This window comes from Anabrus simplex, chromosome 5 (assembly GCF_040414725.1).
Source record: "Anabrus simplex isolate iqAnaSimp1 chromosome 5, ASM4041472v1, whole genome shotgun sequence".
Lineage (NCBI taxonomy): Eukaryota > Metazoa > Arthropoda > Insecta > Orthoptera > Tettigoniidae > Anabrus > Anabrus simplex.
In genome coordinates, this window is record NC_090269.1 from 100,599,183 (window position 1) to 100,612,520 (window position 13,338).

The 13,338-nt window shown below is 38.9% G+C and overlaps 1 protein-coding gene across 1 annotated transcript in view; it reads left to right on the top strand.

Annotated features, from left to right (window-relative positions):
• LOC136873801 (NF-X1-type zinc finger protein NFXL1) overlaps window positions 1-12,562 on the top strand; it is a 213,111-nt gene extending 200,549 nt beyond the window's left edge. The window contains exons 13-14 of the mRNA XM_067147048.2: window positions 309-506; window positions 12,181-12,562. Of these exons, the coding sequence (XP_067003149.2) occupies window positions 309-506; window positions 12,181-12,426 (444 nt within the window). The 3' untranslated portion in view covers window positions 12,427-12,562. The remainder of the gene's footprint in view (window positions 1-308; window positions 507-12,180) is intronic.
• The last annotated feature ends 776 nt before the right edge of the window (window positions 12,563-13,338 follow it).

The window sequence follows — 13,338 nt, forward strand, 5'->3', positions numbered from 1 at the left end:
AATAATAATAATAATAATAATAATAATAATAAGCGATAAACATAATGTGCTGACTTAGTACAGTGTGTACCATTTCCACCTGTTCCAGCTTTGACTAGTACACCAATGTAGAAGCAATCTAGGAAGTCTCTTCTTTAAAAGATGTGAAAACTTCATGTGCAAGTATACATGATGACATATTATTCTGTCTTCGTCCATTTTTTTCCTTGTTTTCTTATCTGTTTCACACTGCTTGGTGAAGACTATATACTTTACTTAGTGTATTATATTATCAGATAAGTATATTTCTATTCGTTCTTTCATTTCAGTATGCATGTGGTCATCGCTGTAGATCCAACTGCCATCTTGGCGATTGTCCAAATGAAGATGCCTGCCGTAAAAAAGTGAAACTTACTTGTCCTTGCAAAAGGCTGCGCCGAGAGTTCACTTGTGATGTGGTGCGAGCTGGCCAAATCAAAGTTGACTGTGATGATACATGCAAGCTTAAAAAGGAAGAAGAAAAGAAGGTAAAATCTGTAATTTTTTTACTTTTTAGTAGAGATGGGGAATCTGATTCATTTTGAAGAACCGATTCATTTGAATCGATTCACAAAAATGATTCGTTCATTTGATTCGTTCATTTGATTCGTTCACTTGATTCGTTCATTCCATTAACACGTGACCGAAACTATGGACTCAGATGAACCGTTCCGTTATGTTATTTATAACTGCTACTGCTTTACAAGTTACAAGAAGTGAAATGTAGTTAATCGCTAGTATTTTAACTAAAGTAATATCCTTTTTAGAGGTTACAGTCGAAAAATGCTACGCTACTGCCCGACTAATCCTTTCCAAACTTAAGAAACTACCATACGAAATTATACAACAATCGAATTTGAAATTTATAGTAGATATACGAACATTTTTGTGGCAATTCGAAAGTGGATATTGACAGCAGCTCACCATCAGTTCTTTACTATTTTTTTTTACTGAAGAAATATTTTTATAATATATAAAACCAAATGTAAACGTGATGACCTGACTGTGAAATAATCAACCGTGACAAAGCAACAGCTAAGTTACGTTTTTTTGAACTTCGATTATTCTTAACATTCCTTACAATTTTCATTATGTTCGTAAGCTAATACTCACTACGTTACTAGCTAGCAACTTTAGGCAACTCTCTGTAGTAGGCAGTGAAATAATAGGAAACAAATCTGTACCCACATGGGTGTAATGTCATCCTCAAATGGATCATGGTCAAATTGACAAGATTAACGGTTCATAAACAGTAAATACCAGAAGACTATGCCGGGCTGAGCGGCTCAGACAGTAGAGGCGCTGGCCTTCTGACCCCAACTTGGCAGGTTCGATCCAGCTCAGTCCGGTGGAATTTGAAGGTTCTCAAATACATCAGCTTCATGTCGATCGATTTACTGGCTCGTAAAGGAACTCCTGCGGGACAAAATTCCGGCACCTCGGCGTCGCCGAAAACCAAAAAAGTAGTTTGTGGGACGTAACGCCAATAACATTATTATTTAATAGCCAATAAGGCATTACGTCATCGACGTAAAGCATCTGACTGTCTTTAAAAGAATACAGTCTTCTTTACGTCGCACCGACACAGATAGATCTTATGGCGACAATGGGATAGGAAAGGGCTATGAGTAGGAAGGAAGCAGGGCTGCCGACAGTGGAGTTAAAACTCACTATCTCCCGAGTGCAGGCTGACAGGTACGTGAACCAAACCGCGCAGCCGCTTTCTCAGTGATTTATCTGTTTTTAGTATGGTTGCCCCTTAATATTCTGCCGCTCCTCAGAGTAACCATAGAAACCAGAAAGGCGAACGCCAAAGGGGGAAATATGGAACAATTTACGAAAATGCCTCAAAAATACTTGAGGTTATGTGTCAGATAGTAGCTGGTTTACATATCACATTCAGAAGAATCTATCACTTGCAAGATTTATGCCTTGCTTTATTTGCTCCCTTCGTACCTTAATAGTCTTGTATTGCCTACATACTACAAAGAAGCCATGGTTAGCTGTTTCACTTCAACTTGCATATATACTTCATGACATGGCAAGATTTAAAAACAATATCGATTCTTACTAAGGGCTGAGAACTAGAACGGGGAGGCTTCCATGTTCCACAAGTTAGTTCACAGTAGATCACGAGAACGAGAACGAGAACGGGAACCTTGAAGTAAACTTAACCTAACATTTCGCAACGACCTGGAAGTTGGATGTATATTACAGTTCCGTGAAGTGTGTGACATGAAACGACGTCATAATTTCTTATAAAAAAAAAAAAAAATCCTGTAAGGTTAGGTTAGGAGTGTTTGACTTGTGAGACTTTTAGTTCTGGTTAAATAAGAAGTAACAGAGTCGTTCTTAACATGTTCTCATTGATTCAAAAATGGCGGATTCCCGATTTGGCGAATGGCGATATGAATCAGAACGAACGAGGAACGAGGAACCAGGGAACGAGTTGTGGCAGCCATCTCTCGATTCAGATTTCGATTCAAAAACGAGTCGATTCATTTCGTTCACTGAATCATGATTCAATCGTTCAGTGCAATGATTCGTTCCTTATGAATCACTCATTCAGAATCTCCCCATCTCTACTTTTTAGCATTTGCTTAGCATCCTGAGTGCCAGACCAAAACCCTTAGTATTGCCGTATGAGGTCTCACTTATACATTAATGTTCCAACGCTAGGCCATACTACCTTTTCCTTTGAAGGGATGCATTATACAATAGAAGTCCGTTATAGCGAGAATTCATAATGGCGAAAAATTTACTCGCTATATCGGATTGTCGTTATATCAGATTTTTTGTAAAAGTCGGGAAAACCCCATACACATTGAACTCAGTATGAAATGGCAATCAGTTTGTTCAAAATTTGAGTTTTCGTGGATAATATCCACACTGCGGCTTACTTGTTTTTTCTTTTTCGAAATCCGATACTACATGAAAGTGTGTGTTTTAAATTCATTCTGAAAAATAAATATTACCGTATTTCTCCAAATCCAAGACTATTCCCACTTTTTCCTTCAAAAAAATGTAATCAGGCTTAAAAAGTGCTTTGTATAATCATATGAATATCTTTTCTTATACAGTACACATAGGCACTGTATGACTGGTCGCCGCGGCTAGCGATGTAGGCCTATGATAAAGAGGCGGTCGTTTGTCAACGAGTTTTAAGTACGGGGTTAAAAAGAAACAGCGTGGTTACTGAGGTAGTTGCCAGTGAGATACAAAAAAAACTTGCCTAATTTCAATAATTACAATAGTCCTTATTCTTATTCTAGGGCCATCCACTGTATTTCTACATACGTCATACGATCAGATATTCTACCTAATTTTTAGTAAGAAATGTCAACTTTGCACCAATTAGACGATCTTTATATCATCTCGCTGTGGATTCCCTACACATGCTCGTTGATCGTCTTTTTTCTACTAGAAATAACATTGTGCACCTAATTATCAGCTTTTACCGACGGACCTGAATATTGCATGTCAACAGCACCCTCAAGAAGAATTTTAATACCAAGTTTTACTGCATCATCTCGTGTATAATTTTAAGTTTGTTCATCAACAACTTTTGAATGTTTGTGCTCGGAACAATCTAGAACAGACTCACTATTTTGACGTATTCGGCAACCCGATTTATTTCAGTGTGTTATTCTGTCCTTGTCTTTTTTGTGCTTTTTGTTGAATATTTTACGGCTGATGATGTCTGCAAGTTAGACGAAACATGTCCCGTCATATTTTAAATAATGTTGTTTAAATAATTGGACAATAAACCTTAAAAGTATTGTAGAGACGCGTGGAATGTGTATTGCCGGCAAATTTTCAACAAGTTCCCTTTGATATTATGATGCCAATTTTAACTTAATGGTTATTAAACCTGCTGAAATAAAGCATAATTGTACAGCTGCAAAAAAATATGGCATAACTAAAGCCAATGTTCAGCGTCTACAGTCTAAAAATGCGTACTGTATAAGAAAAGACATTCATATGATTTTACAAAGCCCTTTTTAAGCTTCTTCTGGCTCTAGGAAACCCTTAAATATGTATAACATTTTTCTGAAGGTGGATGTCTTGATGTGTGATGTTCGTTTGTGCCGATGTGATTACAGTACTCGTAAATTTGACAGTGCGCGAGACACAGTTTTGGAAAGAGTCCTAGTGTTTAATAAATGCAGTTTATCTGGCCTCGTAGCTTCTCTCAACGGCTCGAGGTACTTGGTGTCGCCACACCGAAGTGCAAGGTGCGCCCGCAGCCAGGGGAGGCAGGCTCGTCCGCAGGTATCCAGCTATGTACTAGTCGTCCTAATGCTAGCGCTCTCCGGAGATGAACAACTGAACCCAGGTCCCAACCAAAGCAATCAAGGTATGACATTTTTCTATCAAAATGTGAGGAGTATACGTAACTCGCTTGCTGACTTTAATGCTGGACTAAGTGAAGGGAACTATGACTATTTGTATCAGCGAAAGTTGGCTTAACGAAACTGTAGTTGATACTGAAATAGTAACAGACAGTTACATTGTATTTCGTAAGGACAGAAATTCCGTGAGCACTGCAAAACTGGATGGTGGGGGTGTTTTACTAGCAGTAAAGCCTGAGCTTGGACCAGTGTCGAAGCCTGAGCTTGCTGGGAAATGGCAGTGTCAAGTAGTGAAAGTCAACCCTCAACCCGGTTGTGCTTGTTGTCTTCATTGTATGCTGCTACCTGCCACCAGATGAAGTGAACGACCGGCTTAGCGACCTACGTCAAACATTGGGAAACATTACATCTGTTCTCAACTCACAGGACACTGTTATTGTGTGCGGTGATTTTAACTTGAGCCAATTAGCTTGGAAAACTGATGAATCGTCGAAAGTACATCACATTATCAAACAGAGAAGCGAGGAGGTATTCTTATTTCTGGAAATTATTAATGAATTCTATCTCAGTCAGATTTGTGATTTCCCTACTAGGAATGATAATTTTCTAGACTTAATTTTAGTCTCAAATGAATTACTTCGGAGTGGAGAGTGCGTCAAAACTGAAAATGTAATTCACTCAGATCACCAAGCTATCGAATCTTCCTGCCTATGCCAAGGACATTTCGCTTCAAAGCGCAAAACAAAGTCATATTTGCATGGAAGAAAGCTGATTTTTCTTTAATGAGGGACCTTATCCCTGTGCCCCTGGTATATGGTTAAAGAGTCCCACTCTGTGGATGAAGCTGTGAGCACTTTTTATGCAGTCATAAAAGACAGCGTACCATTTCGAAAAATTAACATCAGAAAATATCCTTCTTGGTACGACTCAGAACTAATTCAGAAACTGAAGGAAAAAGAAAGGGCGAGAAGGAAATACAAACGATCAGGCCAAGAGTGCGACTGTGCAGTTTTCCACATTACGAAGTGAATGTAAAAAACTGCAGTGTGCTAAGTACAGGGACTACGTTAGGTCGGTAGAAGATGACGTCATCACACGCCCTAAGCGCTTTTGGAATTTCATTAATAATAAAATAAACTCTTCCCGTCTGCCTCCCACTATGCTAATAAATGGAACTGAAATCCTCGAAAAAGATAAAATTCTAAACACATTTGCGCAAACTTTCGCAAAGTTCCATTCTCCTTCCGAGCCCTGCAATTCAACTTTTTCTCCCCCATTTTCAATAGATCCAGTGTCTATTCAAACTTCTGTGGTAGAAGTGAGACGGATCCTGTCATCAGTGGATATGAACAAATCATGTGGGCCTGATGAGATACCTGGCATCGTCCTCCATGAATGTGCTTCCGAACTGGCAATTCCACTACGTGAAATTATAAATAAATCATTTAAGTGTGGGTGTTTTCCAGCTGAGTGGAAAAAGTGTTATGTAATCCCTATCTTTAAGGAAGGTGATAAGGTGTTGTTCGATAATTAGACCAGTAGTGCTGCTCTCGCTTTTATCGAAGGTGGCGGAGAAAGTCATATATATTCGCTTGTATGACTCTTTTAGTCAGTACATAGACCCATCTCAGCATGGATTTGTTAAAGGTAGGTCAACTGTTACCAATCTGGCAGTTTATTTATCTTCAATTTCCGATGCATTGGACAAAGGTAAACAGGTTGATGCGTTATATACTGATTTCTCCAAAGCCTTCGACTCTTTACAACACGAAGCGTTGTAGAGAAAGTTGCCTGTGTATGGAGTGTTCGAGAGTATTTTCGAGTGGCTAAAGAGCTTTGTTTTGTCAAGTCCGAGGGTTTGATCTCTAACCCCTATCAACCTTCATCTGGCATCCCACAGGGATCACTGTTAAGGCCTCTTCTATTTGTTTTGTTTCTAAATGATATCACTGCAGTCGTTCAGAGCAGTGAATGTCTCTTGTACGCTGATGACTTGAAACTTTATAAAGTCATAGAAGAAGACAGTGATGGTGATTATCTACAAGAGGTTCTGAAGAAAATATGAGAGTGGTGTGATAAATGCTCCCTTAAAGTGAATAATTTCAAGTGTGGTGTCATGTCATTTACTCGGAAATTAACACTGTATTTTACTGGTATAAAATCAGTGGAGAAAGTTTAAATCGTGTGGAGGAGTTTAATGATCTAGGTGTAATTCTTAGTAACAGGAATGGCTTATCCTTTGAGAAACACATCGATGGTATTATAAAGAAATCTTTCAGTCTCCTGGGGTTTGTTAAGAGGAATTATAAAGATTTCAGTAATATTTCATGTGTCGAAACACTGTTTTGTAGCCTGGTGAGACCCTGTCTCTAGTATGGTTGTGAGGTGTGGCTCCCGTATCAAAAAGGCCACATACACCATCTCGAGAGAGTACAGATAAGGTTCATGAAATGGATTAGTTTCATATTCCTGGGCATGCCACTCTCTTCAAGCAGGTATGAAGAATTTGTAATCATTCTTAGAATGAATACGCTGGCAACATGCGAAAGTGTGCGAACGCAATGTTAGCGATTAAATGCTTGAAAAGTAAAGTGGACAGTCCGGCTATACGAGGTTGATCCCACTTCATGTTCCAAGCAAACGAACAAGGCAGAAATGTACATTCCACCTGCCCAAATGTAGGACGGTTGCGCATGAAAATTCTTGGCTCATGCAAGCCCTTAGGACAATAAATCAGCTGGAAGGGTCACTCGACATTTTTCACCACCCTTCCACTGCAATTCGTAAAGTTCTTCTCAAGGTTGGAACGTGTTAATTTTGTAAATTATGTGAATAATCTGTATAAAACATGTGAAGATTTATATCTGCTTGTATATATATGTATATTATTTATTACCGAGCTCGATAGCAGCAGTCGCTTAAGTGCGGCCAGTATCCAGTATTCGGGAGATAGTAGGTTCGAACCCCACTGTCGGCAGCTCTGAAAATGGTTTTCAGTGGTTTCCCATTTTCACACCAGGCAAATGCTGGGGCTGTACCTTAATTAAGGCCACGGCCGCTTCCTTCCCACTCCTAGCCCTTTCCTGTCCCATCGTCGCCATAAGACCTATCTGTGTCGGTGCGACGTAAAGCAGATAGCTATATTATTTATTTTTTATTTAATTTAATTATGTTATTTTATTTTTTATTTTATTTTCTATTACATCATCTGTAATTGGGACATCCTGTAGGTGATAAATAAATATATTCTATTCATTTCTTGCAAATCCTTCTTCGTGTTAACAAACCATTTTTCATAAGAACTGTCTTTCCTATTGGGCTTATTGAAGTGGTTAAAGATTTTCTTAGCAAGTCTGTCATCAGGCACTCTTGAGATATGTCCAAAAAATTTAACTCTTCGCTTTCGAATGGCATGTGAAATCCTACTGCATGTTTTATATATTTCTTTGTTACTGTTTTATTATTATTATTATTATTATTATTATTATTATTATTATTATTATTATTATTATTATTATTATTATTATTATTATTATTATTATTATTATTATTATTATTATTCCCAGTTGTTCCTTGTATCAAAACCCCATCCTCTTTTTCACTTTGAGACTCACTTTCAGCACTTTCTAAATTGTCACTACTTTCTACAATCTCAACTGTACTTGGTTCAGTATCACTGTAACTATATTCTTCGTCAATATCGTTGTCTGACTTGTTCAATAAATCATCCAGACTATGTACACTAAGTCCTTCATTGCTCAGTTTACTCATAAAGATTTAAAGATATACTGAGCAAGTTGGTCGTGCGGTTAGGGGTGCGCAGCTGTGAGCTTACATTCGGGAGATAGTGGGTTCAAACCCCACTGTCGGCAGCCCTTATGGTTTCCCATATTTTTTGCTATTGGCTTTACGTCGCACCGACACAGATAGGTCTTATTGCGACGATGAGACAGGAAAGGGCTACGAACTGGAAGGAAGAGGCTGTGGCCTTAATTAAGGTGCAGCCCCAGCATTTTGCCTGGTGTAAAAATGGGAAACCACAGAAAATCATCTTCAGGGCTGCCGACAGTGGGGTTCGAACGTATTATCTCCCAAATACTGGATACTGGCCGCACTTAAACGAGTGCAGCTATCGAGCTCGGTGGTTTCCCATTTTCACACCAGGCTGAAGCTGTACCTTAATTGAGGCCACAGATTTAACACCACACACTCACACTAAAAGTTAACATTCAGTTTACCAAGTGTGAGTCACTGCTATATGGCGTCAGTAAACACCCACTGCATACTTCCAAGTGCAAACCGGGCGTGGCTAGCTCATGGATGGGTGACCACCAGGACTACCACAGCCGACACACTCGTAACTGCCGTGTCAGCTAACACTGAATGAGGCAAACGACCTGGTCGCACATTTACCAACGCACACATATACGCATAACTTTCAACACATACACATACAGAAAACTTGAAATTAAAATAATACACAGCTGTTGAAAGCAATATTGGGCGTGCTCACCTACTGGATGGGTGACCACGCACTCGCTCACAACTGCTCATAACCAACCAACTAGTAATACACACACAAGCACACACACATGACTCACACTCACTACAGGCCGTCAGAGGAGTTCGGAAGAGACACCGGTATCGGCAAGTCACAAACCACCTATCTCTTTGGAGAGAGATAGGTGGAACGTACAGATAGCCAGGGATCGCTGCTTCCTGCCAACTCCTACCCCTTTTCTATCCCATCATAAGACCTGTCTGTCCTGGTGCGATGTAAAAACAATTGTATAAACAAACATACATTTAAAGATAGTAACAAACATACTTAACTCTCACAAAAGAAAAACTAACAGCACTGCACACAACAAACAATGCACAAGATATATACAGTAATGACTTTGTCTGCTTACAAAGCTCTTCTGACGTACCCAAATAGGGTCACACCAAACCAGGAATTGACAAATTAAAGGTGGACTATGCACTTCCTTAAATATCTTGATTTATTAGTTTCATTATGTTCCATACTGATATCTATCATATATCATAGAAAAGAAAAGATCCACCTAATCAATACAAATTTTATTGTAACTCTTTGAATTACAGTACCGATTTCGACTCTTTACGAAGTCATCCTCAGCTGTACTATACCCTTACATTAGTTACAATTTGGTGTTATGCCTTGTTAAGTGATAATGTGTGACAGACATTGACATATTACAAAGTGGTTAGTTATATGCTCTTAGTCTTGAGTATGTCTGATGACCTAAAACTCGTGTTGAACACCTTATTAAAATATTAATCATATAACACATTAAAATGCTCACAACACTTGGTAAAAACACTTTAAAATACATATGTCTTGTTACAGTCCAAGATAACGGGTAAAAACACGTTCTTGAATGAATTTGTCATCTTGCGTTGTTTGTTGAATCGTCCAGCATGAGCTATGCTTAAGTTCGTATGGAGTACTTTTGTATTATTATATTTTGTATGAAATTCAACCACTTATCAGCATACAAATATTCTAATATTGTTAAATACGTGTACATTTGAAGGTGGTATGTGCAGCCAAAGTTGTTGATGGTCTTGAAAGCGTAAAATGCAGTTCACTTTAGTGTGTAAAATCAGTTGTTGGTGGTGGCTCTTTCTCTGTCTATGACTATTGATAAATATCTGCAAAAGGCGAAAGATGAATTTAAAATTAGAAGTTTTAAAAATATTATTCTGAAAGTGCCTGCTTCTGTGTTTGTGATAGTTACTTACTGCTGCTGAGTGGATAAGATGCACACAACCTGGCTGCCTGACGTGTACTGTACCGTGTTCTACTGGTGTTAGTATCTGTTGCTGTAAGGGGAATGGAGGGATGGGTGGGGGGAGCTGTCGTATGTGTAGGGGCAGAGTTGGGCGTGTCAGTCGTCTGCGCTGTGGTTCGCGTCCGACGTTGTTTGTTGATTATTTTAAGGTAGTAATTTTTTGCAAATGGGATAACTTTATTAAATAAGATGTTGGTTTTTTTCGGTTATTTCATTAATATTGTAATTAGGGTTAGTGTATTGATCCAGTGTTATGTATAATTCCTCTGTTATATTGAGCAAGGGGCTTTTGGGGTTTGTGCTTAGTATTTTCATATCGTTATCTATATTCGTAAAACTATGTTTGTATTCGTCCATATGTTGACCTATTGCAGAAAAATGGTTGTGTTTTACAGCATTAATGTGTTCATTGTATCTGATAGCAAAATTCCTACCGGTACGTCCTACATAACTGTTGAGCAATTATTGCAGCTGATTCAGTATACTCCAGAGCATATACTCCTTAAATAGACAGCCAACAGATGGCAGGAAGAGGCTTTATACAGTTTCGAAACATTCACTTACTGCGCACCCAAATAGGTTCGCATAGTTCTCGATTTCGAACAAACGTACGACTCCATACGGGCACGTGAATTTCAAGAAATTGGGTGTTCTCACATGCCCAGGTGGGATCACTTGGCACTCAACATATTAAAGGCTTCTCATAGATCCAAGAGTCACAAATCAGATTTGACATTTATGTCACTATCCATCTTGCATATAGTTATGGCCACATAGGACCACAGTTGAGACTTCTCAGCCTTTCTGAATTTCCTGTACTCCTTCCTCATGGCAGGGAATCCAGTTCTTCACTCTTCAGACCTCTTTGCACCTTTTCTACTTCTCACTCTTTCCGGAAGATCTTTTATCCTGTACTCCCAGGTCCTGACCGTACTTATTTCTGGGACAAGTGTCTCAGAAGCACTGGCCAGATCCTCCTTCAATGCACTTGTCCGTGGAGTGGTATATTTCTAAGTCATAATAAAATCAAGAATTCTGCATGATATTCTGGTGTTGGACATTAGAGATGACTGTAAAACATGAAATGGTACCTCCCCATAACAAGTGAGACCTCTTCAAACTTAGAGTAGCTATGCATTTGATCTCTGGCAGTATTCACCCTCGAAATTTTGATGTGGGCTAAGAATCTTTCATAAGAATTTTCTCTCTTTTATTTGGACCCTATTTTTCTTGCTGTTGCGAGTGAGGGCCAAGCACTCGGCAGAAAACAGAGCTTAAAGTTATAGTTTAACAGAGCTTATTAAAGTTATAGTTTATTTGGCCCGATATTCCAGGGCTTCTTTCTCTAATGCATTAAAGGAAATGATCTCTCCAAGATAGTTAAAATTAATACAATGTTTAAATTTTTCATATTTGATATTGTTGTGATGCCTAGAAAAACCTCTATGTGATAATATTTTAGCTTAGAACTCTGACCAGGAAGGTTCTGTCATCTAAGGTTCAGTATTACATCAACGAATTTTTATTCTAAGTGACGTGCTGTGGGTCTATTTCTCCTATCAACATTGTCACATAATGGTATATCGAGGCCAACGCCGATATCAAGAAATGTGCTGTTATTATGGTGGTCAGCCCCCACCCCCACCCCCCAATTTTTTTTAAGGGGCTTTGAATACTTCTCGTAATATTTCAGCCTAGAGTTGGCCATGTTGAGGTCATTTCCTATTAGGACTGTATAATATACAAAAGCAAAACAGTCTGTTTTCACTGCTTTGGATCTAGTATACCATGTTTCTGTTACAAGTAAATAACTTCAAGTTAAGTAAATGGTAACCATTTCCTTTAGAGGTTGTGGTAAGTCAGTGCCCTAAAATATTATTTTCAGCTTTATTACTGTTAGCTCTTAATATTTGTCCATGTTCTGTCAGTTCTTTTTGTCTTTTAAATCATCTCTCTTTGTCCAGACTTCAACACTTCATGTAATTTTGTTTTAGGCTCGTGAGCTAGAGTTAGAACAGAAGAGACTGGAAGAGGAACGTCGTAACCAAGAAGAATTGGAGCGCTTTCAAAAGAAGTTTCAAGGCCGGAAAAAGCAGCGTGATCGCCGCCATTTGGAGGAAGAAGAGAAGCATTCACTAGTCCGACAATACTGGGCGTTTATTTGTGGAGTGTTGGCAGTGCTCTTGGGAGCATATCTGTTAATTAGCAAGCCTGTTGCAGAAGAAAGTAGCAAGATGTGATTGAGAATTTTGCTCCCAGGAGAAGGAGGAGACTTTCCCAGAAACATAGACCTAAAATATAGTTGCTCTCTACTGAGACAATGTGTATTTATCAAAATATAAGATGATTCCATGTGTATACAATGTTATTTTATTGCAGCCTTCTCTCAGTCTGCAGGTGTTTCATTGTCAGAGCTGGGAGCAGTGTGTGTTTTTAACAAATTTGTAACAGGCCCTAAACTCACAGAGAAAGTGTCACAACCTTCATGCAGAAACCTACTTGAAACTTTGGTTGCATAACTGATGTTCTACGAGAAGATCACATCCAAAAAATTAGCTGCTTGTCTCCACTGCAAGGCCCCAAAATAAATCCCTGAATTATGCATGCAAGCAGTAGGAAAGTGACATTAATCACTATAGTTTGGATTGCACAGCCCTGACTGTGGGCAAGCCAGCTGTGGAATGGTGAGTAGAAAACTGTGAATCAAGGTTCACATAACTTTCCAGTGAGTCAAAGCTGTCCAGCAGCACTTTTACCGTTTGGCCACATAGCATTCCGACTTTGATTTTGGGGCCGTATAGAAGAAACTTCTTATTACTCCACTTTACCCCACACCTTGGTGCTGACGCAGATGCGAACTGTGTTGGAAGTGTAGACTTGGTCCTTTTTTATGGCCATGTGCTTTTCCTGATGCCAACCCTATGTGAAGGGCTGTATTCACTATTGCACATTTCTGTTGGTGATAGGCAGTGTGGTGTGAAAGGAAGATAGGAAACTTAAAAGGGTCCACCTTTTCAATACAATAAATGTTATAATTTATTTACAACATATATTTACACTTGGAACTAGTTTCGATGCTGTTTGGCGTCATCTTCAGCCAAAATGTGGGAAATAGGCTAGCATGTAGACATTTATATTACACAAGGCGTTAT